Source organism: Polyodon spathula, chromosome 6, assembly GCF_017654505.1.
Source record: "Polyodon spathula isolate WHYD16114869_AA chromosome 6, ASM1765450v1, whole genome shotgun sequence".
In the NCBI taxonomy this organism is placed as follows: Eukaryota; Metazoa; Chordata; class Actinopteri; order Acipenseriformes; family Polyodontidae; genus Polyodon; species Polyodon spathula.
In genome coordinates this window covers 20,564,210-20,578,146 of record NC_054539.1, presented here as the reverse complement: position 1 = coordinate 20,578,146, position 13,937 = coordinate 20,564,210, and the positions used below count along the sequence as shown (strand labels likewise).

The window sequence follows — 13,937 nt, the reverse complement described above, 5'->3', positions numbered from 1 at the left end:
TGACCCGCTTACCAAATCTGTTTTTTTATGTTATTGTTAATCCCTACTGTCCCACACATCACTTGACATTTTAGAAAATTTCACACAAATTCTATCAAGGTGGTAAATCGGTGCATGGTAAAATGTGTTGTAATAATTACACCGTGTAACAATTTTTTTTTTTTTTTTGTTCCTGGGTAGTAAGTGTTATTTCCTAATTGCTTATGCCTCAAAAGTATAGAAAATGGCTATTGCCCACTAACTTTGCTTTTGTGACCAGGACAGTGATATTTTGAAATGTACCTATTTTCCAGAACATTCCAGATAGATTCAGTGCTGAGTAAACTTGGGGTAACTTCTAGAACTTTCCAGTAATATAAATAGTACTATAAATACAGGGGCCTTAAGCCCACCAGTTCAGTTTAGTTCCAGCTGCCTAAGTGGATACATATCTGCATTTTTCTGAGATGGCATCAAGAGGCTGCAATGGTGGCATTCCTGATGGGTCTCCAAGGCGGTTTTACCAAGTTTTCCTGCTATCTTTGCTTTTGGAACAGCAGGGACACCAAGGCGCACTACCACAGGCGGGACTGGCCACAGCGGACCGAGTTCTCTGTGGGGAGGAACAACGTCAAGTGGGAGCCACTGGTGGACCCCCGGAAGGTGCTGATGCCACCACTGCACATCAAATTGGGCCTTATGAAACAATTTGTCAGAGCTCTAGATAAGAAGTCGGCAGCCTTCAAGTACCTTCAAGACTTCTTCCCTAAGCTGTCTGAGGCAAAGGTCAAAGCCGGTGTCTTTGTCGGACCACAGATAAAGAAGATCCTGGAGTGCAGTGAATTCCCCAAGAAGCTCACTAGTAAGGAGAAAGCGGCTTGGAACAGCTTTGTCGCAGTGGTTCGGGGCTTCCTGGGCAATCACAAGGCCGAAAACTATGTGGAGCTGGTTGAGACTCTGGTGAAGAACTACGGCACAATGGGCTGTAGGATGTCCGTCAAAGTCCATATCCTTGATGCTCATCTTGATAAATTCAAGGACAACATGGGAGCGTACTCGGAGGAGCAAGGCGAGTGCTCCCACCAGGATATACTGGACTTTGAACGCCGCTACCAAGGACAGTATAACGAGAACATGATGGGAGACTACATTTGGGGGCTGATTCGTGAAAGTGATTTACAGTATAATCGTAAATCTAAAAAAACTCCTCACTTCTAAGTCTTTTGTAGTCATTTTTGTATTACTTTAGTATAAATACATGTTAATTTGGATTCATATGTTGTTTTTTTCTGACTTTATGTGAACGAAAAGACAGTTTTCTCATTGGAAATAGGTACATTTCAAAATATCACTGTCCTGGTCACAAAAGCAAGTTTGTGGGGAATAATAGCCATTTTCTGACCTTTGGGGCATAAGCAATTAGGAAATAACACTTACTACCCAGGAACAAAAATTGTGTTACATAGTGTTATTTCTAATGTTTATCAACTGTGTAATGTAAGGCGGGCAGTGACATGGATTTTTGTCTTCAGACTCATGTGCATCAATGATTGTTCCAATATTCAGATAGTTTCTCCACTGCTCTAGAAAGTAATAATTACTCCTTACCACTATTTTTACATCTTACTGCAAAATGAGCACTGACAACGAAATGAGCAGAGATTTGTGACGCAGGCCAAAATGAAATCTGATATGAATGAAAGCTCAAATAATCAACATGCTGTGATTATACTGATGTTCATGCTGGCCAGTAGCAGCTAACAGAAGCAGCATGAGGAATAACATGCAAGCAGCATAGAGTGTGTTGAATGAAAGGTGTATAGCGGACCTGATTAAAGGTTTATTAAGAGAAGAGTTACTAGGGGGCTGCTTTGGCCGTACAAAGTCCCGCTGGTGGCTGCATTGGACTGTGAACGGAAACTATCCGCGTTGGATGAAAAGCAGATCAAATAAGTCTGGGTACCCAGTATCGGCATTAATATAAGTCCAGAATTTCACCCCTGATCTACAGTATGCATTTCAAAATATATGTTTGATAAACAGTTGTAGTTAAAAGTTTACATACTCCAATGGAAATTTATAATTTCTAGGATTTTAGGAAAAATCTTTTTAGCAAAAGTTTTGCTTTTGTGGATGAGGAAGAAAGTTACAAGACATAGATTATTTATTTCTGCAATTTTTTTTCAAAACTCCAAAAATGCTAATTTAAAAGTATTCATACCCTTTGATGCTATGATAGTATTGTCTACAAGGTGCTAGAAATTTCAGTATGATAATGCAGAACCTAATTCTAGAAAAGTTTAGAAAATGCTAGATTGTAGGTGAACATCTTAGAGAGTATAAAAGGATTAGGCATAGGATGATTGCTGTCATTACGAATAAGTCAATATGGGAAGAAGTAAAGCGCTGTCTGACCATAGGCAGAAAATGATTCGTTATCATAAAGCTGGAGAAGGATACAAGAAGATTTCCAAACATTTGAGTATCCAAATTTCAACTATTGGTTCTATTATCAAGAAGTACTGTCACTGTCACAGCGCTCCCTCAGTCTGGAAGAAAGAAGGTTCTTTCATGAATAACAAGTAGAAGAATAATAGTGAGGAAGGTTAATAACAAGCCGAGATTGACTGCCAAAGATGTTCAAAGTAAATTGGCTGCAATTAAGCCATTTCAACCATAGGTCGAGTAATGCATTGTGAAGGTCTCCATGAATCTACTTCAGAATGGTTAAAGAAGAATAAAATCATGGTTCTGAAGGCCTAGTTAAAGTCCTGATCTAAATCTGATTAAGAGTCTTTGGTATGAGTTGAAGGCGGCTGTGCAATAAAATAAGTCCTCTGAATTTGCGTTGAATGATTAAAAATCACTAAAGAATCGTGCCAAAAGCTCATTGACAAATATCCTAATCATTTAAAAGAGGTTATTATCACTAAAGGTTCCTCAACTAGCTGTTAATTTCATTTTCCTTGTTATGAATACTTTTGAATTCGCAAAAAAATTGCTGAAATAAATAATTGTAGTCATCTATTTCTTGTAACCTTTTTTTTTCTCATCCACAAAAGCAAAACTTTTGCTACAAAAGACTTTTCCTATAATTCTGTGTTTGAAAATTTTTTAGAAATTATAAATTTCCATTTGTGTTTGTAAACTTTTGACTACAACTGTATAGTCAGATGGACAGATATCTTCATTTACTCCTTGATTCTGATATACATTCCCAGCAGGAAACAATAAGTGAAACAAGATGAGACAGTAGTTTAGGCAACTGGAAAGCAGATATTCCTGCTTTCATGTTCCAACTTGGTCACTGACCCCGGGGTAAAGCCATGACACCTGGTTTCAACTCATTTGTTCAGGTTTCAATGCCACAGAAGCATATAAGCCAACTCCTTTTTTTTCTCTTTTTTTTTTTTTTTTTGACAGAGTGCACCACAAAACCCCTCCCTTGCCTGGTACTCCTAAGCAATTGAAATCCCCTTCCCAATCATCTGAAGACTCACAGGCTCATAGCCATCCACTGTCGCCTGGCAACATGCGGCCAGTGAGAACCAAGACTAACAGAGGTGAAGAGAGTGAGCACCTAGAAATGAGAGAGGAAAGCACAGAAGATAAGCAACCTTCAAGTCAACCAAGTGATTCAAGTGGTGCTTCAGCACCTAAACTGGAGCCTCTTAAAGGTGGGGGATGTGTTGTAATGTTGTTGTTTTTTTTTGTTTGTTTTCCCTCCCAGAGAGACAAGAGTACATTTCTGTGGTTCTGTCAGGTTATATAGGATAAGGCTTGCTGTTCAACTGGAATCAAACATTTGAATTATATTATAAGTCTTTAATTATAATTGAACAGTTTAAAGACATATTGAAATCTGACATCCCCACAATTTGGGTTCTCCTGAAGACATAGCACCAACAATGGTCTCATGAAGATAATATTTTTATGTAATTGTAATTATTAGCTGCCTTTTTTCTTGTTAAACCTGGTTTCACAGACATATAACGTTTTCAAAGAAAATTTGGGTCACTATGGTTATAAGTGAAAAGTATCTCGTTAAAGATAATTTAATCATCAGAGGCTTTATTGTAGATATTTTACAATAAACCTGCCTGCTCAGATAGGCCTGTGTATTTTTCTCCATTGGTTAAAACAGGGTTCGTATATTGTATATATATATATATATATATATATATATATATATATATATATATATATATATATATATAATATATATATATATAGACACACACACACACACACACACAGTATTTTGTTCTTGGACCTTTGGAGTGGGGTGTAATAGAATTCAAATAAAATCTAAATTCTATCTGTATCACCGATGTTGGCCTGTTTTCAATCAGAATCTGTTCCAGTCCTGCCACAGACACATGCTCCAGCCTCGCTGCCTCCCCAACCAGCAGTCGCCATGGCAAAACCATCGTCCGGCACTACCGACCCAGAGGAAGCCACACGACTGCTGGCTGAAAAGAGACGACAAGCCCGGGAACAGAGGGAACGGGAGGAAGAAGAACGAAGGCAGAGAGAGGAGGCTGAAAGGTAGGAATGAAAGCCTACAGAGAGAAACAACACAACCCGTAATATTACATTGCACATGATTACTCTAGTTCTGACATTGTTCATTGTGTGTAGACCTAGCTGTCTGAAATAAATTCAATTTTTTTTTTTCTTAGGCCACCTAATTTTCATGCAATTACAGTTTTCATATTGTATAATCGGGGCCCTTCATTTTCGGTTTATATAATTTTTTACTGGAAAATTCCTGGGTTTTTTTTTTTTTAGTTTTTTTTTTTTTTTTTTTTTTTTTTTTTTTTTGATTTTCACTAGACTTTTGGACCACTCAAGTGCATAAAAGTAAATGATTATATTAGGAAAATACAATACATTACATTAGATATGTGTTTGTTAATAATAAATTAAGCTACGTGTATATGCGAAGCTGTCTGCTTAAAGCAATGGTGCACAACTCGGTCCTGGAGGGCTGGTGTCCCTGCAGGTTTTTATTCCAACTGCACCCTAAAGTAGTTTATTGGACCTTATTACTTAATTAGTCCAATTAACTAATTTAGGGTATGGTTAGAAGAAAAACCTGGAGGGACACCTGCCCTCCATGACCTGAGTTGTGCAGCACCGGCTTAAAGAAAGAAATGTAGTGGAAGCTCTACACACACGCACATGGGTATCTGTATGTACTGAGCATTAATTTAATGCCCATTATGTACACATTTCATGCTTTACAGATAGCAGATAGTTAACAGCTTTCAAAGCAATTACAGTTGATGTTAGTGAACTACTTTTCATGCTAAAATGAGTAGGAAAAGAAAAACGGGATACACTGGAATGCGAATTCCATGCGTATGCCAATGCCTTCTCCAGACAATGGCAGCATCACTCTATTTAAATTCTGAAAATATCCACCACACCTTTCCAAATTTGAGCAGTGCTACTTATCGCACCCTCAGAGTCCAATACTGCAGGAGAATGAGCTTTGGAAAAGACACTTTAAAAAACTGTTGCAAGCCTGCGTTATGCAGGACTTTTGGAATTTACATTGTAGCCCCTTATGTCAAACGACTGGTGAAATTTTCCATGACACCATGCAGTGTTTTGAGTTTAGTTGCAGTTCTACCAAATTAAATTGTTGTTTTTTTTTTTTTTTTTTTTTATTTTTACCACAGAATTAAATTGCTGTTCTCTATTTTTTGTGCTGGAATTAAAATGCATATTTATTGCACAACATAAACCTGTTGTAATCAGATAATCTGCTTTATAAAATATAAATTTAAAATGTTGTCCATATATCTGAGCCATGAGACTCAATTTCTAAAATTGTCTTAGGGATTTATTTATTTATTTATTTATTTATTTTTACGGACGGTTTTTGAAAGGATGTTCGTGAACATTCTCTTAGGTAAAAATATATTTGAAAAATATGAATGAACTTTTAACCCGCTCTGAAACAGAAGAAATGCTTCATTAACTGCAAATATGATTTAAATTAATCAAAATGGGTTTTAAAATCACAAGTTTTGTGAATAGGGCCCCATTGTCTCCATTTTGGTCATGCATTTTGAACTTTCTTACTCTTTCAGGGCATTGTTGTTCTATCAGAACTCGAGTAGGCATTCTCTTTTCCCCCGGAGACAAAAACAACACACTTTTTTTCACCCTTGAACAATTACTTTGAGGGTTGGGGTCAGCTTAATAAAGATCCAGTGTATGTAGTCATACCTGGATTTGCCATGTTACAGGCTGTGTTTGCAATAAAAATCACAACTTCCTTGGGGTTTTGAATGAGCACTGAAATGTCAGTTCATGTGAAGCGCATCATTTCATCAAAGGCATTGAGAAACAACACTGAATTGGTTTCAAGTCATAATATGGTGTGCCTAAAACACTGTCCTGTCACTTGCAGGCGAGGACGAGAGGAGATGGCTCGCCGGAAGGCTGAGGAGAAGGCTCGCCGGGAGGAGGAGGCCAGACTGCAGGGAGAGGAGATGAAGAGAAGGGAGGAGGAGGAGAAACGTGCCGCAGAGGAACAGCAGCAGAAGCTGGCTGAGGAGAGAGCACAGAAAGAGAGTGAAGAGGCAGAGCGCCTGCAGAAACAGGTAGTGTTTTGTTCAAGTACATTCACAGGAGGTATTACAAAGAAAAGAGGATACTTATTTTCATGCATAGTAATGTTTGTCTTTATCAGTAAAGTTATTTTTAGCATGGTAGACTTTTTGTCAAATTTATTTTCCTTTAACCATAAGTATACAACTGCAAATCCAACACACAGACTGTGCACCTGCCTGCCTGATAAGAGTTCCTCATAATTTGCATGTTGGATGAATGAGGTTGGTTCTTTTAAGGACACATTGTTTATGCCAGTTTGAGGAACCTCTTACATATGACTTCATTATTCCTTCTGGTCATTGTGTGTCCATTTGGATAGTGTACCATTATGAGATGCGATTAGAGCTGTTTTCATCAGCATTATCATTAACATGTAATTTCAATAATCCAAAGTAAGGATATTTACTTGTAAAAAGGCATTTATATCTGTGTTGCTATTTTCTTTTGTGTTGCTGTTTTCCTCTTCATGGCAATGGTTTCCTTGTATGCGTCTTTTGTTGCGTTTTAAGTTTGTGGGCTTTCTCTGGTTTAATGACAAGTTTTTGAACGATTTGGTTGCTGTTTCTCAGAAAGAGGAAGAGGAAGCACGCCTGCGGGAGGAGTCCGACAGGATGAGATTAGAACGGGAGAAAAAATTCCAGAAAGAGGAGCAGGAGCGCTTGGAAAGAAAGAAGGTACAATCCATCACATGGGTGGGGCCTGTAATAACTGCCTGTGGCCTGATTGAATTGGAATGTGCATTAAACTTGTAATATTATAAGGCGAGCCTGTTAAATGGTATCTAGAATGTGACAAATATTTAATAAGTGCTCATTTTTACCAATCCTCATAATTTAAGCATTTTCTTTTTCAACACCTCCCAGATTTCTAGAAAACTGTTTTGACTGTTTTTTGTCTTTCAGCGACTGGAGGAAATCATGAAAAGGACAAGAAGGTCTGATGGTGCCGATAAGGTACAGATATTTTCCAGACTGGTTTGAAAAGATTTGTTTTCAGTTTATTTTATTTTAGATGATCACAGTTTCCTTTTTTCTTTTTAGAAGCCTGTTTCACAAAGGAACGGGGAGGTATCCCAGCAGACTAAAACAGAAGAAACAGGTATTGATGTATTCATTTTAAATACTTCAACCCTGGATTGTTGCTTTGAGAGAATTCAAACACGTCTTTAGGCTGGGCAAGATGATGCCCTGTCTTTGGGCAAATCCAATTTTATTATCTGATTAGACTTTAAGAACAAATGTCACCTAATAAGTGTAGTAGTTATTAACCCCCAAGTTTTTATATTTCTAAGACTTTTATAAAAAGTAAAACTTCAGACAAATTACAGCAATTCTGATTGGTGATGCAGCCTTGCAGTCATGTCTCATGAGAAAACCCTGCCTCTATGTCAATAATAAGCCTTTCCAAAGAGAAACATTGTAAGACATGAATATATGTTACTTTCTACATGTCACAAGCTTTACATATTAAATAAGAAATGGGCTAAAAAAATGCATAAGAATCATGGATGATCATTTCTTAATGTTTTATTTCATGGGTACACGATTCATATTGTCTTCATTGTTGCAGTGCCCAGTCAACTGTTTAAACAGACACCTCAGTCCTTGAAGATAGAGCCGAAGTCACCCGAAGAGCCAGCTGCACAGCACACAGGCAGCAATGGCCATGGACAAATGAACATTTCAGATCCACCTTCAGCAGCAGAGGAAAGGTGAGCGAGTGTGCACTTTTTGTCATTACCATGTGCATGGGAGTACAGCAGTTCCTTATGTGGTGTTCTGACATTGGGGAAAAAATGTAACTTTTTTTTTTACAAATACAATTTTTCGATGCCTGTCCACCACACAGACCATATATTCAATGATTTGTGGCCTACACAATAAAAACATGCTTTTTCTGGCAAAAAAAAGCAAAAACACTTAGTCATGCCTTTTTTCATTTTGTTTTCTGACTCGTGTCTTTGTGTTTCAGCACTTCAGCTGCTGAAAAACATCCAAAAGAAAATGGTATTCCTGTACAGAATGACAGTTTTGAAGAGGTGATCAACCTCCCTGTTGGAACCAAGACATCAAAGCTGGGCTTAACTGGAGAAGGAAGCCAGGATGGCGGTGCATTTATTCCTGTACTTGCATTCAAAGAGAATGTGTCTCTGGGATCGTTGGCTAATGTTGATGGTGTTCAGTCACATCAGACAGCAGGTTAGTTGTATTTCTTGAATCGGGTATCAGGCTAAATATAACTTACTAACAGTAAAGGCTGCTACACACTTGTTCCGTGGTATATCGATACCTACGGTATATCATGATACCAAAAGCCTATGATACCTAATATCAGGGTAAAAGAACAATATCAAAGTATCTTGATTTTTTCAATACCGTGTTTTTTTCAAATTTGAGCTGGCCATGCTAAATTATTTTTTACAAACAATAAATAAGGCTTTTGTTTTTCTTTTCTAAAAAGCATCTCTCTTTTTCTGTGGTTTTTGTTATCTGTATTGAATAGGGTGAGTTTCAGAGTGCACAATGAAACTTCAACATGTAGGGAACATGTGTTTTTTTTTTTTTTTTTTGTTTTTTTAAACAAATTGGATAAAAAAATGTAAGTAATTATGGCCATATATACAAAAAGTACCAAAAGCAACTACAAAAACTGGTTTATTGAAAATGTGCAAAAGAAAACAAAAAGAAAAAAAACTTCATTTAAAATGATTCGCCCCAGGCAACCTGATCATCTGGCACAAGATGGGACTGTTCACTGGAGTGGCCAGCAAAGTGGCGACCAGGGCAACATAACCCTAAACATAGGTCCTTGTGCCTTCGATGTCACCAGAAATCTTGTAAAGATTTTGTGTGAAAATGTTTGTTTACTGCACCAAGGTAGGTCTGTCTTCAGCACAGCAGCAACATTCCAACACACTCACGGATTCTCCTAATATGGTCATCTAACAGAAATACAAAAAACTTATCTTGTTTTAAAGGTCGGCTCTTTCCAATGGCATAAACAGGACTGTCTCTCACGGTGCCTGAGTAAAATGAGGTAAAGGGCCAACATTGGGTGGCCCTAAAGAGTTATATATGAACATATATGAACTAAGGTTACTCATATTTGCTTAGTGGAAGTGACCAACTACCCTGCTTATTCTGGGAAAGTTAAATTACTGCAGCAGTAATGATGAATGCCTTTAAATGTAGCTTGGTGTGAAACTGTTTTGGATTTCAGCCAGAGGACAACAGCAATCTGGTTGAAGGTAGGCAGCCAAAATGTCTAAAATTTTAAAGAAGTGAAAAACAAGGGAGGAAACACCACCAATTTTTTAAAACATCTTTCAGTCCAAGTTTTATTTATTTTACAGGCAATTGCAGTGTTGGTGGCAAAATAAACAAGCATATTTGAATTTTTTACTCCATGGCAATGACCAAGCATTCCACCATGCTGTTGTATTATTAATTGCGTAATTGCAAAATATCGTGATAGTATCGAATATCATGATACTGTGCATGGTATCATATCGAGGCTCCCTAAATGAGGTAGCGCAGAACACTACTACACACCAGACGCAAAGTAGCAAGCAAAACTGTGCAGCGATGCGAAAAAATAAATAAAACTTGTACTTTGGATAAGTATCTGTCACACCACAGGCGACACGACAGGTGACACAGGGGCGACAAATATAATTGAATCCTATTTTTTGCGTTTTGTTGTACGATAACTAGGGAATTGGCCAATCAGAGAACAGCTTCAATGCTAGTGGCCCAGCAGTGTGAAGCAGTATCCAAAATGACGGAGAAAAAGATAATACCAAGAGTTTTATGTCAGATATCATCGCAATTATGTAGATTTGAAAGGTAATATATAGGAGTCCATTTCAAAGGAACTGGGTAAGCCTGGTATGTATAATTTATTGCCATATATGTTGAAATACCATCTACTACATCATGTTAACAAATATGTACTAGTCTTGATCATAGTTTTGTCAATAGAAATTTTGTATAGTTTTATTCCTCTGGCAATTTTCCAAACTGTTACATTGCCTCTGTGTCGTTTCTGGTGTGTGTGTGGTCATGTCGCTGCGAAAGTATCTTGCCATCCAATGAAAAATCGCATCACGTCTGGGTAAATATGAAGCTTTCAAAAATCAACTTTGTTTCAATAAAACCGCTTTTTATTTTGCACTATTTATGTTCTACATGTTTCACAATTTGGTTTTACATATTTATATAATGATACTAACTGCCTCTTTTTCTCTTTTTTTATTTTAGAAGTTATCTGAGAATTCCAGCAGAAAGCAAAGAAGTGGAAGTCAGCGAGAAAGCAGCGACAAATATATATATATACTATATATATATAATGTTGTGATAGAATATATATATATATATATATATATATATATATAATAATATCTGGGTCTTGTGTGTTGTCTTGGTATAATGGTTGGTTCCACACAACGTCGATACCAAGGAGTGATTTGCAGCTATTTTTCTGATCTGTCACTTTGAGAGAACTCGGTCAATATATTTGTACGATACATAGAGAAATTGAAAGAGATTGATTTGAAGCAGACTGGATACCTTGTATTGTTTAAATGACCAGCTCATGTTTCTCACCACTTGATAATGCTTTGTGTGTATTGTGTTAAACAGTTTTTCCAACATGCTTCTTACAACAGTTTAGATTTTCTGTATCCTCAGAAAAGAAAGAGTTTAAGGGTGTGGCTGTAACAGGAAGGGGAGGAATGATTTTGCTGGGTGTTATTAATCACTGTAATCTGAAATTGGCTACAATTTTACACACACAGTTATCTAATACTTGAACAAGCCTCATTGGTTTAGAATTAGCTGATAATGAGGTGTTACGTTTAAACCTAACGGTTTAAATGTAACGGCTAAGAACCTGTATAGGGGTAAATACCCTTAAAACATGTTCTCTCTGTGAACCAAGAATAGTCATGTAAAGTTATACAACACTGATTTCTCCTAGTTTTTTAACTAATGTAAAAATGTGGAAAATATATAGTGCATTTAGTATTTTCAATTATGAATAAAACTGCTCGCTTGAGTAGGTTAATCTTTGTTAAATGTTTTGGCAAAGCAACCATGAGATGTATTAAGTACCAGAAATAGTATGGTTGTTGGATTTTATAGCATTGGTCCAATAGATATATGCCAGTATATAAACAACATCCAAAAAAAAAAGAATTTCCTTTGCCTTATCGGATCATGAGAGTAAACAAGGTTGGAGTGATTTGTGGAAGTCTATGCGTTTGCTCGTTTCAGAGCAGGGGGGCATGGAGTTTAAAAATAAGGACTGCATTCCTACAATGTGACTTTCACTTAGTTTTTTTGGACTTAAAAATATATATTCCATTATTTCTGCAACACTTGAATCGTTTCATTTCCATCTCACACTATTTAGGTATTGTTGCTATACATCATGGTTGTCAAAGCTTTGCAACTTTTAGGAAGTGCGGACCTGAATTATTTAAAGACTGCTGAAATTCCTGCATATGGGATGTACTCTATAAACATTGGCTGGATTAAGTCCAGCTTTAATCTGATTTTTGAAATACTAAACTTTTCTAGTCATTGTTGAACAATGTATGCAGATGGCAAAACAACAAAAATCAACTAATGTATATTTTAGTATTAAAACTAATGAAAAAGCTTTGAAAACTTTGAGGAAAGATTGATTCATCCACCAATATAATAAACATGATTACTAAAGCCATTTAGTGGTTTGTTTTAGTAATAAACTGCAACTGTTCTGATTTGAATTCTGTTTTGTGTTTCCTTTACAGTCCACTCTTGGTCCATGTACATAGAAATGATATTTAATAAGAACTTTCTGTTCAATCTGTGTTAGTTTTCATTCCATTCCAACTGTATAGCATGTACAAACAAATAAACTTTGTTTGAAAAAAAAAAATGACAAGTGAATAAGTGATTGCAGAAATGATTCTACTTTTATAAGCACTGTCTTTTATTGGTTGCCTATTTTCCTCAGTCAAAATTCAGTTGGCAATTTCCTTAAGTATCTTTCTAAATCCTTATACAGCATTGGGGTTCAGCACAATTAAAAAAGCATGGTTTGTTATTGGATGTCTCATTATTAATGTCTTTGTTTCTGCATTAATGGGAGGACCTCAGTAGTCCATGGATGCTGCAGCACATATTAATGACTGCCCACTCTAGTGAGTCATATCGGTGAAATAATTAGTTGGTATAATTCAACCAAAGTGCTTTTTGAGGTGCTAGCATCGGTTTGGATTTCTACCTCACTTGCAGATTGATAGTGTAATGTGAAACTTCTCAGCTCCATGTTAACAGTTTTAATTTCTTCCTATCTGGTGTTCGCATCATTAAATAAACAACTGCCATGGGTACTGTCTTAGAAAAGCCAAGGAAGAGCCCTGAATAAATTTCATTTTAGGCACATTTTTTAAATTCAAATTTGAAAAACAGTACAAGGTTGTCTTTACATATGTAAATAAATCACATACACACACACAAAAAAAAAAAAAAAAAAAAAAAAACATCCACTGTCCCTCTCTATTATCTGATGGCAGATTCAATAACTGGTAGTTTTAATAACATTGCCATTTTGATTCAGATTAAGTAAATAGGATTGGTAGAAAGTACCCCTTAAAACAAACAATTTGTAAGATCTACTACATACATTTGAAGAACTCATTGGAAGGGAAAATAACTTTAATTTCCCCATCTCAGTTCAATCCAAATTATTTTCCATTGTAATAAATACTAATTACATGGTTCGTGAATTTTATTGCTAAAACACAAGCACAATACAGCACACTTTATTTATGTTATTATTTTTTATATAAAAGATTGACTAGAGACGTGGTCATTAACACCCATGTCCGGCTCTGTTCATTGAGTCCGTTATCTTCAGCAGGGCCCGAGTTTCCTGGACCCTCCTGAAGTTGCTCCACTAAAGGGCTCTGTCCAATAGCTGATGAAAAGTTGGCAGCTAAGAACACATTAAACACACCAAATTCAACCAACATTATGGAGTGTTTAATTGGATTGTGCTATTCTGTACTATACCTCCCTTAACAACTTGAAATTCAAATCCTCAATAGTCAATCTTTAAAAAAAAAAAAAAAGGCGTTTGTCTCGTGGGATTTTGGATAAAACCAGCCTTTTCCTATTTTTTGTTTACAGAATGTTTGTTGCCATATATGAAGTATCATCTGTGTGTCTATCCATATGCCCCAGTGATGATTTGTGCAGCAATTTCTGCATTATTGTATTATCTATTGTACCTTCTAAAGGTTTTGTATGCTGCAAAATAAATTGAAGCGTTCGTTTTTCTAC

The 13,937-nt window shown here is 36.5% G+C and overlaps 1 protein-coding gene across 12 annotated transcripts in view; it reads left to right on the top strand.

Moving 5' to 3' along the window:
• The window catches only part of map7b (microtubule-associated protein 7b), a 66,544-nt gene extending 55,622 nt beyond the window's left edge, over positions 1–10,922 (top strand). For 11 of the 12 annotated variants that reach the window (XM_041252475.1, XM_041252471.1, XM_041252482.1 and 8 more), the window contains 9 exons: positions 3,403–3,656; positions 4,332–4,527; positions 6,404–6,596; positions 7,176–7,280; positions 7,509–7,559; positions 7,647–7,704; positions 8,176–8,317; positions 8,578–8,804; positions 10,866–10,922. In XM_041252475.1, the coding sequence (XP_041108409.1) occupies positions 3,403–3,656; positions 4,332–4,527; positions 6,404–6,596; positions 7,176–7,280; positions 7,509–7,559; positions 7,647–7,704; positions 8,176–8,317; positions 8,578–8,804; positions 10,866–10,876 (1,237 nt within the window). In that variant the 3' untranslated portion in view covers positions 10,877–10,922. The remainder of the gene's footprint in view (positions 1–3,402; positions 3,657–4,331; positions 4,528–6,403; positions 6,597–7,175; positions 7,281–7,508; positions 7,560–7,646; positions 7,705–8,175; positions 8,318–8,577; positions 8,805–10,865) is intronic. The other variant, XM_041252472.1, reaches the window with a different exon arrangement.
• Positions 10,923–13,937: the final 3,015 nt, after the last annotated feature.